At 44.8% G+C, this 23698-nt stretch overlaps 1 protein-coding gene across 2 annotated transcripts in view; it reads left to right on the top strand.

The window, feature by feature from the left end:
- LOC135519143 (anosmin-1-like) overlaps positions 1 to 22857 on the top strand; it is a 67657-nt gene extending 44800 nt beyond the window's left edge. For both annotated transcript variants that reach the window (XM_064944219.1, XM_064944218.1), the window contains 11 exons: positions 339 to 561; positions 6064 to 6248; positions 6670 to 6799; positions 11568 to 11773; positions 12616 to 12763; positions 13160 to 13306; positions 17460 to 17548; positions 18671 to 18842; positions 19100 to 19317; positions 20292 to 20433; positions 20664 to 22857. In XM_064944219.1, the coding sequence (XP_064800291.1) occupies positions 339 to 561; positions 6064 to 6248; positions 6670 to 6799; positions 11568 to 11773; positions 12616 to 12763; positions 13160 to 13306; positions 17460 to 17548; positions 18671 to 18842; positions 19100 to 19317; positions 20292 to 20433; positions 20664 to 20719 (1716 nt within the window). In that variant the 3' untranslated portion in view covers positions 20720 to 22857. The remainder of the gene's footprint in view (positions 1 to 338; positions 562 to 6063; positions 6249 to 6669; positions 6800 to 11567; positions 11774 to 12615; positions 12764 to 13159; positions 13307 to 17459; positions 17549 to 18670; positions 18843 to 19099; positions 19318 to 20291; positions 20434 to 20663) is intronic.
- Positions 22858 to 23698: the final 841 nt, after the last annotated feature.

The following is a 23698-nucleotide window of genomic DNA, read 5'->3' as shown; positions in this document are numbered from 1 at the left end:
AGCAACTAGGGTTAAGTGCCTTGCTCAAGGGCACATTGACAGAACAACAGCTTCCCAGGCACCTTGTGTGGCATCCCCCCGCACCTCTCTAAAACCTTTGTATGTGTCTTTCAGAGGGGCTGGGTTAAAATCAAAGTTAACATTCAGTCTTACCTTGTGTGCAATTGGCCAATAAACTGATCTTAATGAAGGCCTGGAAGCTTGACACACTGTCACACTGCTACAAGTCATCGAGCATAGATGCTTTTCCTCTGCCTTTCCTCCTGTCTACCTACTCCTCTTGCCCCTCTCCTCCCTCTCTTCCTCCTACCACCTCCTCCTCCCCCTCTACCCTTCAGACTCTCTTTCCCAAGAAGCACTATGAGTGTCTGACTAGCTGTGAGTTCCTGAAGTCTGTGGAGGGGGTGAAGCAGGGGGACTGCCCGGCCCCTGAGAAGGCCAGTGGCTTCGCTGCAGCCTGTGTGGAGAGCTGTGAGGAGGATGGAGAGTGCTCCCCTGTCAAGAAGTGCTGCACCAATGGCTGCGGACACACCTGTCAAAACCCCAAGAACCTCTACAAAGGTACAATGACACACATGTACATGTGCATTATAACATCCACTGGGTACAACACCGACGCTAGATACTGTACAGGACTATTGCACATGGAGCTTTCTGCTCCTTCCTTTTGTCATTATATATTGATAAATACTATTGATAAAATACTATTCTGTTACTATTAAAGATTGAGGGCTAAAGGTATCGGAGCATGAGGTCTGATACCAACAGGCTCAGAGACTGATAAAAAAACTTTAATTACACTGACCACCTGCTCTGATTCTCCACACCTTAGCACACACTCACTCATTCATGCTATAAACATATGTCACATCACATGCTACCAGGCTCATTATTATCGCTAAATACTGCACAATTTAAACACTTGCCTCCCCAATTCCCCCATCCCCAAAACACATGTAGATATTGGACTATTAATTGTCTTCCTGTATTATACTTATGCTAAAAAAATATATATTCTACTGCCATTTACTCTTTGTATTATTATATTTCATTATTTCTTATTGTTTAGAAGGAACCTGTAAGTGAGCATTTCGTTGGATGGTGAATACCATGTGTATCCTGTACATACGACTTATAAAACTTGAGCTTGCAGTTTGTATAAATTACTAGTTTCACGACTAGTGCTGCAAACTCCAATTAGCTATGCAGTGAACCTTATATTTGAATTTTGAGTCATTTCAAATATTTCCTGTGAGTTTCTCTTTCTCAACTCAATCACAACATTCTGTACATATTTTAAGATACATCCAGTGTGTGAAATTGTTCCAAATCAGCTTCAGGCTCACAGATGTACAGAGCGAGAGGGAGAGCACTCCACTCCAGTAAAACTGTTTAATGGCACAGCCTGAGGTGTCTGGATGTTGTGAGGAGAGCTCGTAGCCCATTGCGTAAGAGTGAGACTCTGTGACGAGATGGACGCTGCACCTCTTCTTCAGTTGTATGTTATATCAGCAGCCCACCGCCTCTCTGGCTGCTGACAGCCTTGGGCCATAATAAGGCAGGAGGAATGGAACTGGGCTCAGTGGAAATGGGGAGCCTGGCTGCTTCTTTCTTTAAGTCTTTGAAGCACTGCAGTGACAGAGTTGGGATTACTTTTGAAGTGCACACACAGATGTGTGTGAGCGGGTTGGTGCATAGGTGTGTGTTGAAGCGTGCATTAATAATATTCCTATATTCTAAGTGAATCAATGGCAGTGTCATGGCCAGTTGTTGTACAGCCTTTGTAGATGGAGAAAGATGAAAGGAGATCTATCCTTGAGTTTAACGCAGGAATATACTGTCCTCAATTAAAAACATTCACCATAGATCACAGACAAATGTATAGAACCAAACAGTTGACTGTCCTGCTAATCCAAACACTTACTGTAGCCTATAGTTGATTTTTGTTTTGGGATCAGATTTGCACATTTTAATTAGCTGTCTGGTTTAAGTCTGGATAAAATTCCAATCCTGATCTCCAGTGATGAATGTGTAATTATGTGCTCACGGTGTGGAGAGAGTAATTGTTTCTGTATGTGCACAAATGGAGCGTTTCCCCCATGGAGATCACTCTCAGATGTGTGTGGTGTGTGCATGCACGCTCCGGTGAAGGTCGACAGGGAGTGTGTGTGTGGTGTGTCCCTGACTGAGGAAGGGTGCACTGTAGAAAGCAGATCTATTTCTAAGTGCTATGTCTTCTGAAGACCCTACTGGGCCCAGTCCTATATCTACCATATAGAGCTGTTGTCTTCACATCAAAACTCAGTGATATTACTTACTATTCACAAGTCTGAAACTTCTGTTTTCAAAGCTGTACTGGCAATGTGGAGTTCTGAATAAGATATGTTGTGAGCATATGGAAAATCGCTATTTCACTGTGGTGCAAAATTTGAGACTTTTCAGGGTTTGAGATTTTATAGGAAACTCTAATCACGAGAATGCCTCGTTATTTCTTAATGAATGTACATACCGTATGACTATCCTCTAGATTCTTGTTTTCTCCTCTAAGAGACTTTTATTTAGTGGGAGGCTAGTGAGAACCTCCTAAATAGCGTCCAGAGGCAGATGCTCTTATCTCTTTTTAGTCCCCTCTTTTCTCTCTTTCGCTCGCTCTCTCTCATGAGCACTCCAAGTTTTATTGGTCGTATGTACAGGATACGCATGATATACATTGTCCAAGGAAATTCTTACCTCCAGGTCCCTTCTCGACAACAACAATAAAATATAATAACACGAACATAAAATAAATGGCTCAGTAGAATATAATAAACATTATAGCAATATAAGTATAATACAGGAAGGCACAGTTTATAGTCAAATATTTACATGTGTATTGGGGATGGGGGGGGGGGGCAGCGTATAAACTGAGCAGTATAATAAGAGTCTGGTAGCATCAGTTGTGATGAGTGCTAAGGTGCGGAGAATCAGAGTCGGTGGTCAGTCCAGTTCAAGTGTTCAGCAGGCTCTCAAACTCTCAGTCATGATGGCTTGGTCGTCATTCGTAATGGATAATTCTACTATCACATGGAGACCACAGACCAGTGTGGAAAAGCATGTCTTGTTCTCAAACCGTGTCCTCATGTACATCTGTCAGTCTTTACTCATGAGCTATCTCCCTCTGGAGAATCTGTTGTTGCTTGATCCTCACCCTCCACAGCTGTTCACAGCTCCACACCACTTCAAGACGAGCGTGAACAGTGCCTGACCGCCACGGGGTGTGGCTGCTCAGTGTTTCAAAACAAATGCAGTCATTTAATGTACGTATGTGAAACATGTCTTCATTGTTAACCACCAGAGCTGTATATAACCATGTATATTAATGGCTCTGGTAACCATGGCATGACACTGAGCACTCATCTGTATTTAAACGTTATGGGAGGCCATTGTACTACATTAACCTTTTGAAGAATGTATTGTTGGATGTGTTGTGTTCCTCCCACAATGATTGGTGCTCTTTTGCCTTGGCCCATGTAATTAGCCAGGTCGTTATGACAGTGTGTGCGTGGGCATGCAGGAGAGTTATTGTTGGAATGCGTGAGACATGAATTGACACTCAGCTCTTCATCACTGTTCATCAGGGATAACGTCATGGCTGTGTTTTAATGGATGGGGCAGAGCAAGTATGAGGCCATTGAAGGATGAATCCTGTGAGTATGATTATTGGATGGGACCAGGACCCATAGTGGTAATCTTTGTAGGGCAGAGAGCTGAGCGAGGGTTTATGATTGGTCGCTTAGCTGCATGTGGAGGGTTGTTGGATGAGGAGTTTGTGTGGCTGAGGGAAAATGAGACGGGTAGGAGGAATGCTGTGGTATTGTGCGTTCGTCATTGACGCGCGCACACACACACGCTGGAGCTGTAAAACAATGGCAGACAGATTTTCCTCTGTGTAGAGCCTCTATCTACGAGACTGACTCTATGTGTCTGGCAAATGGGCCCTCCATCTCCCACCCGGCATTTTATAAGCATCAATCAATCATGTTAAAAAGCCTCTAAAAGATGTGACAGGATGAAGCAGCCTGCTTATGCAGCACAGGCAATTCAACACTATTGTGAGCACTTTGTTTGCTGTTACTTTACAACCTTGAGTTCGTGTTTTATACTGTATGTGTTTCATGAATGCAGAGCAGCTCTAGGTTCTCCCTCTCCTCAGTTGGAGTGAAGAGGTCCTTGGGTAAGTGTGTGAGAACGCCAGGTGATTTTAATCGAGAGGTATGGGATTTATTCAGTGATTTTTCTGTACTCCTGAACGTTGTTTCCAATCTCCATCTCATTACCACTCAGCCCATGCTCTATCAATACTTCACTACCACTCAACTGAAATAAATCCTCCAGGAGAGAGTTAATCTGTCCTGGCCGCTCACTTTCCCCTCACCGCGCTCGTAATAAATCTAATTTATTGCACATTGAAAGCGTTTGAATGGGTTGACGTGAGGAACAATGAGGCAAATGTAATGTGTGCCTAATGTGTAGTTGATGTCGGAAGTTTACCTAGTGGTTAGAGTGTTGGACTAGTAAGCGAAAGGTTGCAAGATCGAATCCCCCTGCTGACGAGGTAAAAATCTGTCGTTCTGCCCCTGAACAAGGCAGTTAACTCACTGTTCCTAGGCCGTCATTGAAAATAAGAATTTGTTCTGAAATGACTTTCCTAGTTAAATAAAGATACAAAAAATAAAAATAGACGTTTCAACTCAGTTTTTCACAATTCCTGACATTTAATCCTAGTAAAAATTCCCTGTCTTAGGTCAGTTAGGATCACCACTTTATCCTGTTTGGGATAGGGGGCAGCATTTTCACGTTTGGATGAAAAGCGTGCCCAGAGTAAACTGCCTGCTACTCAAGCCCAGTTGCTAATATATGCATGTTATTAGTAGATTTGGATAGAAGTTTCACTCTGAAGTTTCTAAATCTTTTTGAATGATGTCTGTGAGTATAACAGAACTCATATGGCAGGTGAAAATCTGAGGTTTGTAGTTTTTAACCTTTTGGCCTATAGAATACACAGTCTCTATGGGGTCATATTGCACTTCCTACGGCTTCCACTAGATGTCAGTCTTTAGAACCTGTTTGATGCTTCTACTGTGAAGGAGGGGGGAATGAGGGAGGGCTCTTTGAGTCAGTGGTCTGGCAGAGTGCCACGAGCTGGTGACGTGCGTTCACGTGAGAGTTAGCTTGAGTTCCATTGCATTTCTGAAGACAAAGGAAGTCTCCAGTTGGAACATTATTGAACATTTATGTTAAAAACATCATAAAGATTGATTCTATACTTCGTTTGACATGTTTCTACGAACTGTAACGGAACTTTTGGACTTTTTGTCTGCTTGCGCATCATGCGTTTGGATTTGTTCACTAAACGTGCTAACAAAAAGGAGGTATTTGGACATAAAGATTAAAGTTATCGAACAAATCAAAAATTTATAGTGGAACTGGGATTCCTGGGAGTGCATTCTGATGATCATCAAAGGTAAGTGAATATTTATAATGCTATTTCTGACTTCTGTTGACTCCACAACATGGCGTGTATCTGTTTGGCTTGATTCGTTGTCTGAGCAGCGTACTCAGATTATTGCATGGTTTGCTTTTTCCGTTAAAAAAATTTGAGATCTGACACAGCCGTTGCATTAAGGAGAAGTATATCTTTTAATTCTATGAATAACAGTTATATTTTATCAATGTTTATTATGAGTATTTGTAAATTGATGTGGCTCTCTGCAAAATCACTGGATGTTTTGTAAGCAAAACATTACTGAATGCCTCCCCAAAGAGACAGCTGGTAAAACACATTCTCTTCATCCAAGAGTATATCACGGTCCATCACAGCACAATGACCATGCTATTGACCCAGTGGACAGTGTCTGGCTGTCTGTCTCAATCTCACAGTGGTGATGTTATGTCATTTCTCTCCAAACGTCAGTCTCCCAGTGATGATGTCATGTCTCTCCTTAATTCTGTCACTCCGTGATGTCATGGCCTATTCTCTACCAAAGTCAGTCTCACAGTGATGTCATGTGTATGTGTTCTCAGGAGCTCCTCTGAAGCCTAGGAAGGAGCTAGTGTTTGTGGAACAGCTGTCAGGAGGCCTGGAGATCCGCTGGTCCTCTAAGTTCAACATCTCTGTGGAGCCTGTCCTGTACGTGGTGCAACGCTGCTGGAACTATGGCATCCACCCCAGTGAGGACGACGCCACAGAGTGGGAGACCGTGGCACAGGTAGGTCAGCACAGCACACTACACCACAACATATCAAACCATGCTTCTCTGAATACCTTACTGCATGTGGATCGCTCTTTCATTCACATACAGCACATTGTCATCCAACCATTTCATTTAGTTGCATGCTCAGTACTTTTGTTGAAAGATTTAACATAAAATCTGTGATTCATTCTTTGGGGGAAAAATAAACCCTAAAACGAATATTTTCACCACACGAGATAGATGTGAGAAAGTCAGGGTGCAACTCCACAGCTGTCATTCAGACTGACACTGTTGCACATTCCTTACTGTCAGTGTCTTTGAAAGTTTTGCAAGGAAAAACAGACAGATGTCAGATGTTGTAGCAACACTCACAAAAGTTGTGACCCTGTGTGACCTCTGACCCCTGTGTGCCTACTCTCTCCCATCTGTCCCTCAGACTACAGAGGAGCGCGTCCAACTGGCCGACATCAGAGCCAGCAGATGGTACCAGTTCAGAGTGGCGGCCGTCAACGTGCACGGGACCCGCGGGTTTACTGCCCCCAGCAAGCACTTCCGCTCCTCCAGAGGTAGGCTGTGTCTGAGTGTGTGTGGGGCCCCTTCAATGAGTGTCAGTTCCTGTGTGACACCCTATCCTCTCTCTTTGCTACAGTCAAGGCCTAGGAACAGGTGGGACAATCCTTTGCAACATGATTTGCCTCAGTAACGGCCCATTGACCCATTTTGTTACACATGTGCATGTACAAATTGTGTTTTCTGCGTATTGCGTTAGTGTGTCTGTGACCTTTTGGCTAGAATTAAATCAAGCATGCACTGAGGAAAACCCAGTCTGCAGAAACATGCATACATACATTACAGATTATTCACACCCGCAATGCTAATTTATTGCAAGCAAATGGCTAAATGATTTTGGCAGGATGTCTTAAAAATCCATCACAAACACACGTAAGCCTCGATTTTTTTTTTCCCTACCTAGCAAACCTGAACCTCAAATCTGATTTAGCATTCCTTGCCCTTCCGATCCTAAAGTTGTCAATTCACACTGATGCCAAACAGAACATAGTCATCAGAAACCCCTGAGTGCAGAACTTGTTCTTTTCTGCATAGTGTTGTAACCAGACCTTTGTACGTGTAGCTCTTCAAAGGTGGGCTTTTCCCTCTTTACAGCCATGTAACATGTAATATGTCTGAGTTAGTCAGGATATTGCTGCTTTCAACTGCATGTAAGTTGTTGTCTGGCTTCCATGGAGAATGAGGTAAGGTAGGCTGCTCAGTGCTTCAGATCTGTGCTACAAATTAGCACTGAGTTTGATGGCTGGCTGTAGGGCTGTGCTGATGCCTGTCCTGCTCTGTGTGTTCCCACGTTGAATGACACTAAATAGCTCTTTAATGTGACCGTAGATGACATTTGATAAAGCACCCGGCCAATTGTTGTGCAATTCCTGTAGATCACAGGTTTATGAGTAATATTGTGTCTAGATTTGATCTGGTGTCGAGCCGATAGGCTCTGCTGGTGTACAGGGAGAGCTGTGGTTTGCGTACTGCAGTGCACTGAGATCAAGTTTTGGATTTGACCCTATGTCTGAGTTCTCGCGTTTGCTTTACTAAGATGCCTTTGGGTAGAGCTTTTGTCAAGTGGTAACCACCTTTGTCTTGATCTTCAATATTTATAGCTATAATAAGATACTCATGGAATACTCACCAGGGAACCAAAACACAAACCATCTTACATTTTAGTAATTTAGCAGACGCTCTTATTCAGAGCGACTTACAGGAGCAATTTGGGTTAAGTGCCTTGCTCAAGGGCACATCAACATATTTTGCAACTAGTTTGCTCAGGGATTCGAACCAGCGACATTTAGGCCTCTAACCGCTAGGCTACCGGTTTGGTGGTAGTGGTACATTACATGCTGCCTGAAGGACCTTCCTGGTCATTTCTATTAATATGGTTAAACAGCACAAATACTACTTACGCAGATCGATCAAGATGGCGAAACACAAGTATAGGGGAAAAGTGGAGGAGCAATTCAATGAGTCGGACACCAGGCATATGTGGCAGTGGCTCCTAACGATCATGGAACAGCTAAACAGCTTTTTCTCATGCTTCGAGTACAACAACGACTCTGTGCTGGGGAGAGCCCCGATATAAATGCAACGTGTAAAGTGTTGGTCCCATGTTTCATGAGCTGAAATAAAAGATCCCAGACATTTTCCATACACACAAATTTCGTGCACAAATTTGTTTACATCCTTGCTTGTGAGCATTTCTCCTTTGCCAAGATAATCCATCCACCTGAGAGGTGTGGCATATCAAGAAGCTGATTAAACAGCATGATTACACAGGTGCACTCTAAAATGTACAGTTTTGTCACAACACAATGACACAGATGTTGGCATGCTGACTGCTGGAAGGTCCACCAACGCTGTTGCAAGAGAATTCAATGTACGTTTTTCTACCATAAGTCATTTTAGAGAATTTGACAGTACGTCCAACCGGCCTCACAAATGCAGACCAGGTGTAGCCATGTCACCCCAGGACCTCCATATCCGGCTTCTTCACCTGCGTTCCTCGGCTTACTCATCTCCGAGCAGCTGAAATGGTCAAACCACCCTGTCACCGTTGTGAAGAAGGCATGAAATGTTGTCTGTCCAAGAGGGGCATCAGTGTTCTACAGGAGCACCACTGAGAGCATACAGTCGGCCTGCATCACAGCCTGGTACGTTAACTCCACTGCCGCGGACCGCAAGGCGCTACAGCCGAACGCACCAATCGGTGCACACTGACTGCCCTCCAGGACACCTACAACACCAGATGTCGCAGGAATGCCAAGAAGATCATCAGAGACCTGGGCTACCCGAGCCACGGCCTGTTCTCCCTGCTTCGGTCACTAAGACATGGGCAGTACAGGAGCATTATGGCAAAAACTGGAAGCTTGGCCAAGAGCTTCTACCCCCAGAACATCAGGCTGCTGAATACTCACCACTAGTCAGCTGCCTGCTCTGCCTTTTTCCAACTCCAGCCCTCCCCTGCCCCCATTACCATTGTTAGTGTTAATATGTATATATTTTATTATAATTATTACATTTTGTTTTTTATTTCACTGACCTGCATTGTTGGTGCTCAGAGCTTAAGATTTTCACTGTACCCTGTAATTACACCTGCGACCCTGTACATGTGACTATTAAACTTCTAATCTATTCTAACATGTGTGTTCTGACAGGCTGTTGACATGAAACACCAGGTGGAAACAGGATTTTGCTGCAGTCCTGAAAACTGACCTCCAATCAGTTGCATCAGCCCCACAAAGTTGATGGATTGTCGAGAGCTGTCATGGACTTGATGAGCGATTTGATTCTGTCAATCCGTTATTTACATAGCTCAGTCTGATAATCAGATCAAACTTTATTTGTCACGTGCTGAATACAACAAGTGTAGACCTTACCAAATAATTCTTAGTTACAAGCCCTTAACCAACAGTGCAGTTCAAGAAGAGTTTAGTTCATTTGGTAAATATTTTCTTAAGTAAAAAAAAATATAAAAAGTAACACTGCATAACAATAATGAGGCTATATACAGGGGGCATGGAGTCAGTGTGCAGGGTACAGGTTTGTTAATTTGTACATGTAGGTAGGGGTGAAGTGAAAAAAAGCAAGTAGCAGCAGTGTACAAAACAAATGGGGGGGTGGGTGTCAATGTAAATAGACTGTGGCCATTTGATTAATTGTTCAGCAGTCTTATGTAGGTCCTGGATGGCAGGAAGCTTGGCCCCAGTGATGTACTGGGCTTTTCGCACTACCCTCTGTAGCGCCTTACGGTCAGATGCCGAGCAGTTGCCATACCAGGCGGCGATGCAACCGGTTAGGATGCTCTCAAAGGTGCAGCTGTAGAACTATTTGGGGATCTGGGGACCTATGCCAAATCTCTTCAGTCTCCCGAGTTTGCCGTTTTCCTTTTAGTCCATGATAAGCTCCTTTGTCTTGCTCACATTGAGGGAAAGGTTGTTGTAGTGGCACCACACCGCCAGGTCTCTGACCTCCCTATAGGCTGTCTCATCGTTGTTGGTGATCAGGCCTACCACTGTTCTGTCGTCAGCAAACTTAATGATAGTGTTGGTGTCATGTTTGGCCACGCAGTCGTGGGTGATCAGGGAGTACAGGAGGGGACTAAGTACACACCCCTGAAGGGCCCCAGTGTTGAGGATCAGAGTGGCAGATGTGGTGTTGCCTACCCTTACAACCTGGGGGCAGCCCGTCAGGAAGTCCAGGATCCAGTTGCAGAGGGAGGTGTTTAGTCCCAGGGTCCTTAGCTTAGTGATGAGCTTCATGGGCACTATGGTGTTGAACACTGAGCTGTAGTCAATGAACAGCATTCTCACATAGGTGTTCCTTTTGTCAAGGTGGGAAAGGGCAGTGTGGAGTGATTGCAATTTTGCACCACCATACTTTGTTTGGGCATTTTGCATAAAACTCTCGCTGCATATTTTATATAGCATGGATAACAGCTGGTTCGCTCTGAAACAGTCTCTTGTGAGTGGGTTGGGCACAAGTTCTGCCCAGAGTGTTGTGGACTTAGTTCTGGACCCACTTTCAAGTGGGACAGGGAAGGAAGGGGAGAGGAGCTGACCGTAGCAGGCCCATAGTCTCCGTAATCTTCTTAAGAGCTAATTCCCTCTGGTCTGGCATCTGGCCCTGCCTGGGTCTACCGGCCTGACATCCATACTTTACTGTACACTGTAGCTGCCAGAAATCCTAAGACAGACCCCATCTGGCCAGCCTCAAAACCAGCCATCTTACTTACTTGCACGCATGCCCCCCAGTAGGGAGAGTCAAGGAGTAGATGGAATGTGAGGGTAGAGCCAAAGTGCGCAGCATGTGTTTGGTGATCCTTGACCTGAGCTCTCCGTCTTGCATAACGCTGTCATAAACGTGACATGACACCTGTCATAACATTTCATGACTGATTGTCAGTGGTGGACTAATTACGTTACACCATCATACTGGCTAGGCCCTGCTTAACTTTCTCAACTGGTGCAAATGTACCATGGTTAGACACATTAAGCCAAATGTCTGACATGCTTTTTATCAAGATAAACACATTTCTGTGGTTAATTGATCGTCCCTTCTAATTAATAACACATTTTTGGGGTGAGGGGGGCGGTTTGTGAATCACAAGCCAATCATTAGCACCACGAAGACCTTGCAGCTGTCACTTTTCTGACACCTCTTACTGTCGTCGCTCCCAAATTGAACAAGCAAAAACAGTTCTGACAGCTGGAGAGAGGAGAGCTGCTGTGAATGACATGACTTTACAGTACTGTGTTCCTGGTCTCTCTCCAGATCCTGCTGCCCCTCCCAGACCTGCCAGCCTGCGTGTCACCAACATGACGCTGAGTGCTGAGGGGACGGTGACAACCCGTCTCAACTGGACCCTGCCCGAGGAGCCTGACATCCCAGTCCATCACTACAAAGTCTTCTGGAGCTGGACCGTCCCTGGCAAGTCCCTGGTGCCATCCAAGAAGAAGAGGAGGAAGACCACCAACGGGGTAAGCATCGGCTCCTCTCTCCCCCTGTCTGGGTGATTTATCGGCGGGTTGGCAGGCTAGAGACCGCGGGCCTTTGCTGGCCTGGTTGGACCAGACTCCTCTAAACCCCACTCCCCTATTCTTTGCAATGTAAATAAGAACCAAAGGCCCCACAATGGAGAAACACATGCAAGGCGAGGCAGATCGCATTTGATTACATAAACTCTTAACGCTATTGTTCAAGCAGCACGACGCACTGCTGGCCTCATTTGTTTTATTTTCCTTTATTTCACCTTAAACGCTTGGTTAAGCTTTGAAAGGAAACTTAGCTTATCATCGCTATGAAGAAGAGAATTTTGATAGTGAATAAAGCGAAAACGCAATGTCTGACCACTTTTGCTGACTTAGAATCCTGAATGAGTGTTGGTAACCAGTTGCAGATGTGGTGTGGAGGTGAGAAAGCTGGGAGACTCCAGATACCTATTGACACATGTACTACTGGTTTCCACTCTGGGACTGCAGGGCTTTGAACGCTACCTGCTGATGGTGGTATGTCAAAACAAGCGCCGGTCAATAACTGGAGCCTATCAGGCCCATGCTGCTGGAGGAATGCTGAGACCTAAACACAACGTGAAGAAGCCCCAGGGGATGGGGATAATGCGGCTCCCTCACACAGACCTTATCACTGTCTCATCTCTCTACATGTTGGTTTAAACCAGCACACGTGTTCCCAATAAGGATGGTTCTTATTCCCACAGACCAGGCTTGGGATAGGACGGTTCTAGTCTACTGGATTTAGGGACATGGTTATGTCTACTCTGTTGGCTCTGTGGGTGACAATGTGTGGGTGTCTCTGGTTTCAGGCCCAGAGCTGGGTGGATCTGGAGGGGCTGCTGACCAACAGTAGCTACACGGTGGAGCTGCAGGCCATCACCTACTGGGGTCAGGTGCGTCTGAAGAGCTCCAAGGCGTCACTCCACTTCAGCACCACCTCCCAGAACAATGGCTCAGGTAAGGCATCATGGGGCAGGCTGAAAGCAACTTTGAGGGAAAAATGTACTTACTATGATTTGAGATGTGGTTGTCCCACCGAGCTACAGTATCTTAAGATGAATGGACTAACTAAGTCGCTCTGCATAAGAGTGTTTGCTAAATGACTCAACTATAAATGTAAAATGGCATTGAATTAATGACAAGGCTGAGCTCATTGGACTTGGTGAAAAATCAAGATGCTGTCCGATACAGATTTTATAAATGATTTTAAAAGTATTTATTAGCATAACTATTGGTATGATCACAGATGTTTAAGCATACTGTGACCTTCCCATATAAGAGCTTAAAGCTGCATTCTGAGTGTACCTGGACTGGAAATTAGACCTTAACCTTTCTTCTCTTTGTCCAACCAAGTGAAACCAGTGTCCAAGAAAGAGAAGGAAGTGATCATGCCCGTTGGCTCCACCCTGGACAAGCGCCCGGCAGGCCCTCTGGAGGTCGGCACGCCCTTCTACCAGGACGGCCAGCTGCAGGTCCGCGTTTACTGGAAGAACCGGGGAGGTATGTACCATATGAATGTTCTGAATGTGGGTCTTGGCTCCTACACTACTGTAATTGCCACACAATTTCTCCTTCATTAGTTATCCTGAATCTTTTTATTGACTAATTAATGTTGGAATATGAATGATTCTCAGTTAAGTTCAATCTGGAAAAATGCTGTTGAATATTGTAGAACAACTAAATGAAACCTTGTGTCTGACTGGAGTAATATGAGTGCAGGGTGAGTGAGAATCTACCATGGACCAGGAGGAGCAGAGGTTTAGGATGTTCTGTTAGCTGAAGAAAAATAAACACCGGGAACAAGAGGTGATGGAGCTTATTGACAGCTGTAGCAAATATGAGCCGTCTCTCATACTGGTGTTGAAACTGTCTGTTTTGTTTTACAAGACCTGACGTCACCCTGCAGAAACACACAGGAGGACGTAAAAGATTAAAAGCATTACAGACAAATAATTGCATAAGTGTCCATAGACTCCTTAAACTTTGTACTCCTCCTTAGACTTTGTGTGCCAGCCCCCACGATTAAGACCAGAGTGGAAATATGAAAACCTTGAAAGGTACGCTCCAAGGGTAGCCTGTCAAGTCCAATTCACTGGACAATGTTATGTTGCTAATATGTCATCGCCCAAGCCAAGCTCCACAAAGTGGAGGCAGAAATGCCTAGTCTGGGGTGAGGAGAAGCCTGGTGATGAGGCCTTCTGCTGAATCAGAGCAACTGAGAAGAGCAACTGAGAAGAGCTGGAGGGAAGAGCTGGAGAGTCTTCGTGGTCCAGAGTGCTTAGCAGTGCTGAGTGATTGTGACTGGTTTGGGCACACGTTCAGCCCAGAGTGTTTTGGACTTGGTTCTGGGCCCACTCCATGGCTTGGCCTGGGGGGGTGACTCCATTACACTGCAGCTGTCCTAGTCTGGCAGTTTGGTGGTGGTGTGGTGGGCACAGACATGGCCTCTAACTGTGTTGATGATGATGGATGGCTCTGGGTCTGCCTCTCACCACCGTGGTTATACAGGAGGAAGCAGACAGCTGGACTGGAGAGAGCGAGACCTGGTCCCTGAAAGCCTAGGATCAGGTTTCTCTTCATCAGACTGTGTATTCAGAACTTTAAACTGAGGGACAGGTTATCTCAACGCTGCTGATTACTGCACTCGTTCATTTAGAGGCAGGTCAACATTGTGACACATCTGGTCTCAGATGGTGATGTAGTGAATCACGGGGAGACTGACACGGGGAGGGAGGAAGAGAGACAGACGGGAGAGAGGCGCACGTGGGGAGACAGACGCAAGGGGAGAGGGACGCATGCAGGGAGAGGGACGAGATGCAGAGAGAGAGAGAGAGAGAGAGAGAGAGAGAGAGAGAGAGAGAGAGAGAGAGAGAGAGAGAGAGAGAGAGAGAGAGAGAGAGAGAGAGAGAGAGAGAGAGAGAGAGAGAGAGAGAGAGAGAGAGAGAGAGAGAGAGAGAGAGAGAGAGAGAGAGAGAGAGAGAGAGAGAGAGAGAGAGAGAGAGAGAGAGAGAGAGAGAGAGAGAGAGAGAGAGAGAGAGAGAGAGAGAGAGAGAGAGAGAGAGAGAGAGAGAGAGAGAGAGAGAGAGAGAGAGAGAGAGAGAGAGAGAGAGAGAGAGAGAGAGAGAGAGAGAGAGAGAGAGAGAGAGAGAGGAGCGCGCGCGCACACGGGCGGGCGGACGGACGGACGCGCGCACACGGGCGGCCGGACGGACGCGCGCACACGGGCGGCCGGACGGACGGACGGACGCGCGCACACGGGCGGCCAGACAGACAGAGAGAGAGACAGATGCACACAGAAACCGAGAGAGCAAGGCACGCACAGGCAGAGGGTTTTGTCCAACAGCCGTAGCAACGGCGGTCAATAGACTTCTGAGGCTCGCTCACAGCCCTGATGGAGCGGCAGGTAGCCTAGTGGTTAGAGCGTTGGACTAGTAACCGGAAGGTTGCAAGATTGAGTCCCTGAGCTGACAAGGTAAAAATCTGTCATTCTGCCCCTGAACAAGGCAGTTAACCCACTGTGCCTAGGCCGTCATTAAAAATAAGAATTTGTTCTTAACTGACTTGCCTAGTTAAATAAATGTGAAATAAAAATCAAACACTGCCACGCAGCTCTATACCTGTTTTCCATGTTCCTTTCCTTGTTTTCTATACCTCTTCCCATCTGTCAGCTCCGGCTACGCATATCTTGTTTATTTTCTTCCCATTTCCTGCTTCCCTGTAATTCCTCTCTTCTGCTTCCAAACTGCTGGGAGCCTGTGTGCGCCAGATCCATGTCGAAACCTTCAAAGTCCTCTTTTTATCTCCCGACCCGCAATCGAGGCCCCTGCCAAGGGCTAACACAGCATAACTCAATTATTAATGGGAAAAGTATCATTTCACATCGGAACGCACACAGCCGGATGAATAATAATTCCAGTAAAATGACAGGGCAATGGGAGCATAAACAGAACTGATTAGCCAATGAGGCACTACTATGTAGTAATGAAGTGAACTAGGGCCGGTACTAGGGCCGCTTCACCATTGCTGAGGGTAGGCCATCAATGCCATGTTTCGCTGATGAGATGGTTTAATAAAAGTGTCTACATTTAGCAATAAAGAAGCTGTTTTATTTCATTCCATTGTCCTCCAAGTGTTGCTGAATCCCCTGTAAGTCAGTTTGCTCCTCTATTCAGGCACCCTAGCTGGAAAGCGAGGTAGCGGCTATTCAGGCACCCTAGCTGGAAATCGAGGTAGCGGCTATTCAGGCACCCTAGCTGGAAAGCGAGGTAGCGGCTATTCAGGCACCCAAGCTGGAAAGCGAGGTAGCGGCTATTCAGGCACCCTAGCTGGAAAACGAGGTAGCGGCTATTCAGGCACCCTAGCTGGAAAGCGAGGTAGCGGCTATTCAGGCACCCTAGCTGGAAAACGAGGTAGCGGCTATTCAGGCACCCTAGCTGGAAAGCGAGGTAGCGGCTATTCAGGCACCCTAGCTGGAAAGCGAGGTAGCGGCTATTCAGGCACCCAAGCTGGAAAGCGAGGTAGCGGCTATTCAGGCACCCTAGCTGGAAAGCGAGGTAGCGGCTATTCAGGCACCCTAGCTGGAAAGCGAGGTAGCGGCTATTCAGGCACCCTAGCTGGAAAGCGAGGTAGCGGCTATTCAGGCACCCTAGCTGGAAAGCCAGGTAGCGGCTATTCAGGCACACTAGCTGGAAAGCCAGGTAGCGGCTATTCAGGCACCCTAGCTGGAAAGCGAGGTAGCGGCTATTCAGGCACCCTAGCTGGAAAGCGAGGTAGCGGCTATTCAGGCACCCTAGCTGGAAAGCGAGGAAGCGGCTATTCAGGCACCCTAGCTGGAAAGCGAGGTAGCGGCTATTCAGGCACCCTAGCTGGAAAGCGAGGTAGCGGCTATTCAGGCACCCTAGCTGGAAAGCGAGGTAGCGGCTATTCAGGCACCCTAGCTGGAAAGCGAGGTAGCGGCTATTCAGGCACCCTAGCTGGAAAGCGAGGTAGCGGCTATTCAGGCACCCTAGCTGGAAAGCGAGGTAGCGGCTATTCAGGCACCCTAGCTGGAAAGCGAGGTAGCGGCTATTCAGGCACCCTAGCTGGAAAGCGAGGTAGCGGCTATTCAGGCACCCGAGCTGGAAAGCGAGGTAGCGGCTATTCAGGCACCCGAGCTGGAAAGCGAGGTAGCGGCTATTCAGGCACCCGAGCTGGAAAGCGAGGTAGCGGCTATTCAGGCACCCGAGCTGGAAAGCGAGGTAGCGGCTATTCAGGCACCCGAGCTGGAAAGCGAGGTCGCGGCAGTGGTCCCTTCCCCTTTGAGATGGTTAAACAACACATTTCTAAAAAATAGTTCAATGTACGCATGTTTAGTCAAATTCAACCCCGCTTTTTATTTCTTATTTTATTATGTTGACGTTAATGTTGAGATGAGCCTTTCGAAGCGTATTTCAATGCATTATGCTAGATACTGTATCAGAGGATCTGTTAATGCCTGATAAGATCAGATTGATGGTGTGACAGTCACAGAGTACTGAAACAGTCTGATTGGGTGTTATTGTAAGATCATTTTATCCATCAAGCATGTATCATGTCTGATGATGGCTGTGTCATCGGATTCTTTGTTGTAGTTTTGGCACCAGGTCAGTGACCTTCTCTCTCTTTCTCCTCCCAGACCCTCTGGTGAGTCGTTACCATGTCCAGTGGATGCCTGAGTACTGCAGCCATAATGAGACCAGAGGACCAGAGAAATCAGTCACCCAGGTCAGTCCCATCCCCCAAATCATTGTTCTATCAAAGTAAACCTCATCAGTCCAAGTGCCGGTGGCTGTCGACACATGACTTGATGTGCAGCTCAGTGGTATGCAAATTGCCCGCCAACCTCTCTTGTCTGGTGTTCTGAAAAGGCATGTTGTCTAAAGAAAAGGACCCCACTCAGCGCCTCAGTTCCGTTGTGTAGCTTTGCAGCAAATCAGCGACTGTTGTTTTGGTTATGACTCAGTTGGTGTGGTCAAATGTGGTGCGCTGCCCAATAAAACACATTTACTAAAACAATATTTCTGGTAATGGGGGACCATGCACCCCCAGAATGAGAACATTGGATGCTGGGTGTGTGTGCGTGAGTGTGGTGGGGGTGGGGTTGTGTGGTGTGGTGCTGGTTGAACTCAGGGCTGTTCTAGGATGGCATAGGCCTGGCAATCAACACATTCTTCAGAGAGCTCTTCTCTGGTTGCTTGGATATACACATCCTTTTTCTATAGATTCCTGGGATGGATTCCAGCACAGCGTTGGTCTACGTCTCTTGTGTGCAAACATGGCGCCTTGGTTCATTCATAATAAGAGTTTTTGCATTTGAGAGCGAATACTCAAGAGTTATTGACTATTAGGGTAGAGCTACATTATTACAAATGAAAGATCTAGTTCCATCCACTCAGCAGGAAATGTTCTCATTTTCTGGATAAAGGGACACAGGAGGTGGTTTTTAGGTCAATAGTTAATTAATGTCTGAAACAAGTCTGCCGCATTAGAATGCTGCTAAGAATCTTTTAACATTGAGTTGACATGTCATCTTAATTTCAAATTACCCCAAAATGTACTCTTGGTCCTTCGTTATTGTTGTGTCCCCTTTATGTTTGTGTTACATTTGGAACCCATAGAAAGGATATAATTTTGCATTGTAGTTTGAATGGAGGACTAGTGGATTAACCCCTAGCACATGACTGTTCAAAGTGGTTCTGTAATATGCGCCATGTTTTAGGGCATAGGGAGGAAATCTGATCCTCTCCATGGATTTCATTATCTGTGGTGGTTCTCAGGGATGTGACCTGGGTGACATCATGTAAAAGTCACCAAGTCTCAGAACATTTATTGTGTTTCTTGGCTCAGGAGAACTATATCAACCTCCCGGACCTGCTCTTCTCCTGCAAGTACAAAGTCACCATTCACATGCTCAAGTCCAAGAGGCGCGCCAAGGATGAGAGCACCACCTTTCTCACCCCGTCCTGCGCCACCGTCAGGAACAAGAGCCACAAACACATCCCCTGTCCTGGGGAGGGAGGTGAGTCAGCTGCCCAGTACAACCAGTTCATGTTATGCTGATACTCTGATTCTCATTTAACATTATGTCTGACTACAAGGCTCTCCACATGCTCGTTGAAAGAGGCATCCTCTCATATTATGGTACAAGTACACAATTGCTTTTTTAAATTTACTGTGACTAATTTAGTACCACAACATATAAATGATATTAAGCCAAGAACACATGTCCATCAGACAAGTCTTTTTCAACATCTTTATTCCCATCTCTCTCTGCAGCCCCTGTTCCCAAAGTGTTGGCTAAGCCAGAGAATCTGACGGCGTCCTTCTCCATCCACGAGGGAAACATCACAGGCAACTTCTTGTGGCGGGTGTCACGGGTCCTGGCCCATCAACAAATCACAGGCTTTCAGGTCACCTGGGCAGAGGTCACCAAAGAGAGCCCACAAAACAGCCTGCCCAACAGCATCATCTCCCAGTCCCAGATCCTGCCTCCAGTAAGTCTGTTTCATTCTCTTTTCAAGTAAATCTATTGTTCCTGTGACAGAACTTCTTATTTGGAAAGTTACATGCAGTCCCTTCAGAGTAGGTTATACCAGGACATGGCTCTTTGTTGTAGGACACAAAATATTAGCAAGGAAGGGAAATGTATATGTTCTTGAGGAAAATTATATAGAATTTTTCCCGAGCTAAAGAATAAGCTCCATCTTCAGCATTTCATTATACAACGTCTGCCAGGAGTGGGGGTATTTTAAGGATCTAACTGTGTTGCTCTCTTTACATGAATAACCAGATAAGCAGTGGTGAGTGAGAGAGATCTGAGGGAGGGGCGTGTCCTGCTAGAAGTTATCATCCTCCTGTGTCTCATCTACCTTCCCTGCTTCCTCTTTCATCCGGTTTTACATAATCTATCAACAACACGTTCTGTCTGTCTTCTCCGCCCAGCGAACTGCCTGTAGCTCTGAAAATAAAAACACCCATAACTACACTCAGTTTGTCAGGAAGGGAAAGTGAGAAAACAGGATGCATCTTTGTTTACCTGAATTGAGAGCAGAGGGTGTATGTGGTATAGCCCATGTTACCCAACAGCTAATTCAACATGTTAACATCAGAAGGAACTACAACTCTAGACTTCTGTGTGGGCAACAAAACGGTTTACTACCTTAAATTCCAAACAAAGTGAACATTGAACAGTCTGTATGTGAGAAAGGTATTCAGACAGCCTTGGAGGACAAATTGAAGTTGATAGAACATTGCTATTAAAATCCTTTACAACTGGAGAAAAGGTTCCACAAAAAAAACACATCTTTAATGTGGGTTCTTAAGAAAAATAAGCAATTTTCTATCAGTTTCAAGTTGTCCTTGGAAGTGGCTTAATACCTCTCATGCTGAGTGTCACGTGAAAGATAGTTTTTTACAGTGGCACCCAACGATGGTTCATTGTCTTCTCTTGTGCTGTTAACCGTTTCAGGACCATAATCTGCTGGTGGTGTCTAACCTGCGACCAGCCACATACTACAGACTGGAGGTCCAGGTGATAATGTCAGGAGGGGAGGGTCCTGCTTCTGTCAAGACCTTCCAGACCCCCAGTGTGTTACCAGTCCTGCAACACCGTAAGTACCAGCTCACTGATCACAACTGTTGCTCTCCTCTAGTCAACTACCGGGCTGTGTCCAGGTGGTCTTAAACAGAGATGCCGTAGCTCATTGGAGCTGACTCTTCAGTGACATCTTTTGAGGTCATCTGATGAGTATGTTTCTTACACGATCACATAATCCTTTTGATCATTATTCTGAACTTTCATTAGGAACTGATATTGCCATGGTTTTTTGGTGTGTTGTAGGACCCAGACTCAGGCAGCACCATCCACACCAGAAGCTCTCAGCAGAAAGACATTGAAACCCCTTGGCCCATCAGACCCAGTTTGGCTGGAATCTGTCTCACAGCACCTTCACCCAGGGAGGGACTTCAGTGTGGAACCACACAGCAGACCATGAACTCTGACCCCAACCCATGTGATATGGGTTCAAATTCAGACTGCACAGAACATGCTTTCCCCTCACAGCCCTTTCTGATTCAACCCACTGACTAGGCTCTCTGTACCCTACAGTCAGATACATACTCTTATTTAGGACATTTCTTTCGGACAGGTTGATTCATTCTCCCTTTATTTCACTGAAGGCTTTGTGGGACAGAGACTAAGATGGTTAAGGAATTCTCAAACTGTTTTCATCCAATAGAACCAGTTACAAAGCAACAGTATATTATCAATTCCAATTTCATTTCATTAGATAAAATAACTCAAAGGTTGTTAGATTTAAAAAGGCCCAGAGAAAACATTGTTTTTACCATGATATGCAAGCATTTTGTTTGAATATCTTAGTAACTTAAAAAGGTTGGGAGGTATAAATAAATATTATACAAATATTATCCGTATTATTTTCCAATACCGTCAATACCATTTTTTGTTTGTTTTTAAATACATTTGAATATTAGTACTTTTTAAAGTAATACCTGCATTCAACTTGTGCACTAGGTAATAGATACAGCAGATCGTGTTTATAATTTCACCTGTTAGATGATGTTTCATTATGAAGCTTAAGGTACTAGTTTCTCAAAACAGCTGTTTGAGCCAGTCACGTGTGTTTGTTTACAGAGAAGCACAACGAGCAAAATGGGAGCTTCGTGAGGTAAGTCACTCCTGCAGCGCAATTTAAGTGAGGTGATCAAGTTACACTTGTATGAAATTCTGTACTAATATTTGCCAGCTAAATATCTTATAACTATTAAGTTATCTATCTGAGATGTGCCAAATAAATTATTTCCAGTTTGGTTTTGCTAATTTGCTAATTTTAGCTAAGTGGCTAACGTTAGCTTGCTTGATCAAGCTTTTTGGTTTCCGCAGCAGAGACAATCCCCACTTGGATTAGGATCCCTGCTGTCCAATATTTGTTTTATGCGTTTTGCGTTACTTTCATAACGTTATGCGCTAGGTTGTCTGTTTTAGTAGTAAATGTTCACATGCGCTCGTTAGCATTTACTTAACATCCGCTATGAGGATTTCTTAGTACTTGTTAACATTTTGGTAAGCTACATGTGTTGGGCTTTAAAAAAAATAAAAGCAATTTGTTAAAAATAGCGGCCATTTTGTGCACTACCTGTTATACCGCAAAACCCGGGATGGCACAAGCACGGTATGGAAGTCTGGATACCACTCAACCCTAGTAACTACATTGAAGACACTTAAATAACAGTTTGGAAAATGCCATACAATTGTAAAACACAATCATGTATTCATTGATAAAGGAGTGTTGAAATTCACCTATTTATTTTGTTTTACCAAGTATGTAAAACAATGTCCCTTAGGCATAATGGAACTAAAACCAGTGTAGTTTAACCCCGAATACTTCTCATAGTATGATGCATGTAGAAGTACATTCAGTGCTTGACTTGTGCAGGTAGTGGCACCTCAAATGTTTTACTGCTTGAGCTCCTGTTCCTCTTATAGAATATAAGCTCAAAAGTATTGTGGAGCTCCTGCACCTAAATATAGACAGTATCAGCACCCAAAATGAGTACCGCCACCTATTTACATCCAAGTCAAGCACCGAGTACATTTGATTTTAAAATGTAAATGAATTACTAGCTTCAACTTGAATGCTTGTAAAGGTTTTGCATGTCAAACGTGAGTGTTGTGTAGACATAAATACATCTGTGTTACCTCTATGTTAGCAATATTTCATTAACAGAGAATTATATGGGTAATAATGTCATGCTTATTAATGAAATTATAACTGTGGAAATGATGGAATTGTATGTTATTGGCTGTAGAAATATTTGTTGTGGAACAGTCAGTGAATGTCTATTTATTTATGTCTGTGTGTGTGTGTGTGTTTTAGTCGAGTTTTTGGTCCGGCAAAACATCTTGTAAAGACATTTTGTAAAAATGGAATTGTAAATATAGTCTCATGTTACATGTTATTTTTCCATGGTAGAAACTGTAGAAACTGTTAAGTAATAAAATAATCCTTAACCTATTCCTTATGCTTTTCCTGCTTATTTGAAATTACTATGAGAAATGAGTCAATATGAAATAGAGTATATTCTCTAAACATTAGACTATTTGGCAGATGCTGGTGCTTATGTTGGCTGTGTATTCCATAATGCCAGACTCCAACACAGCATATTCACTGATCTACCCAGGAGCTTGAGACATGCACTCAAACAGTCCCAATAAACAGGTCATTCAGAGCTTACCAGCAAGCCATGCCTGGAGTTTGATGGCCTGGACATAATACTCTCCTTTAGACGACAGTATTGTGCCCTGCCAGTTAATTCAAGTGTACCGTTAGTATTTGAACTGCTTTAAATCTATATTTTCTCAATCCCTTCACCTTTCCAATATGCTGTGGAATGTTAACATTATTGCGAGTAAATAAAGGCTGGTGTGTGAGAACACCGTACATGAAAGCAACCAAAATGAGGATGGTATGCCAGAGGTTTGAGGTGCTTTCCTTTTAGTTTTTATATTGATCATACCTCAGATGCTATTGCTACTTAGGGATCTGTCCCTCTTTTTTGAATTTCACCTAAAATGACATACCCAAATGAATATTCTTAACAAATCAGATTTTATTAGTCATATGCGCCGAATACAACCGGTATTGTAGACCTTAGTGTAATGCTTACTTACGAGCCCCTAACCAACAATGCAGTTTCAAAAAATACATAAGAATAAGTGATTAAAGTAACAAGTAATTAAAGAGCAGCAGTGAAAGAACAATAGCGAGACTATATTCTGGTTGGGGTACCGATACAGAGTAAATGTGTGTGGGGCGCCGGTTATTTGAAGTTGTATGTGCAGTTGAAGTCAAAAGT

Source organism: Oncorhynchus masou, chromosome 29 (genome assembly GCF_036934945.1).
Source record: "Oncorhynchus masou masou isolate Uvic2021 chromosome 29, UVic_Omas_1.1, whole genome shotgun sequence".
Lineage (NCBI taxonomy): Eukaryota > Metazoa > Chordata > Actinopteri > Salmoniformes > Salmonidae > Oncorhynchus > Oncorhynchus masou.
Note: the sequence above shows the minus strand (reverse complement) of the source record. Positions and strands in the feature narration are given on the sequence as shown.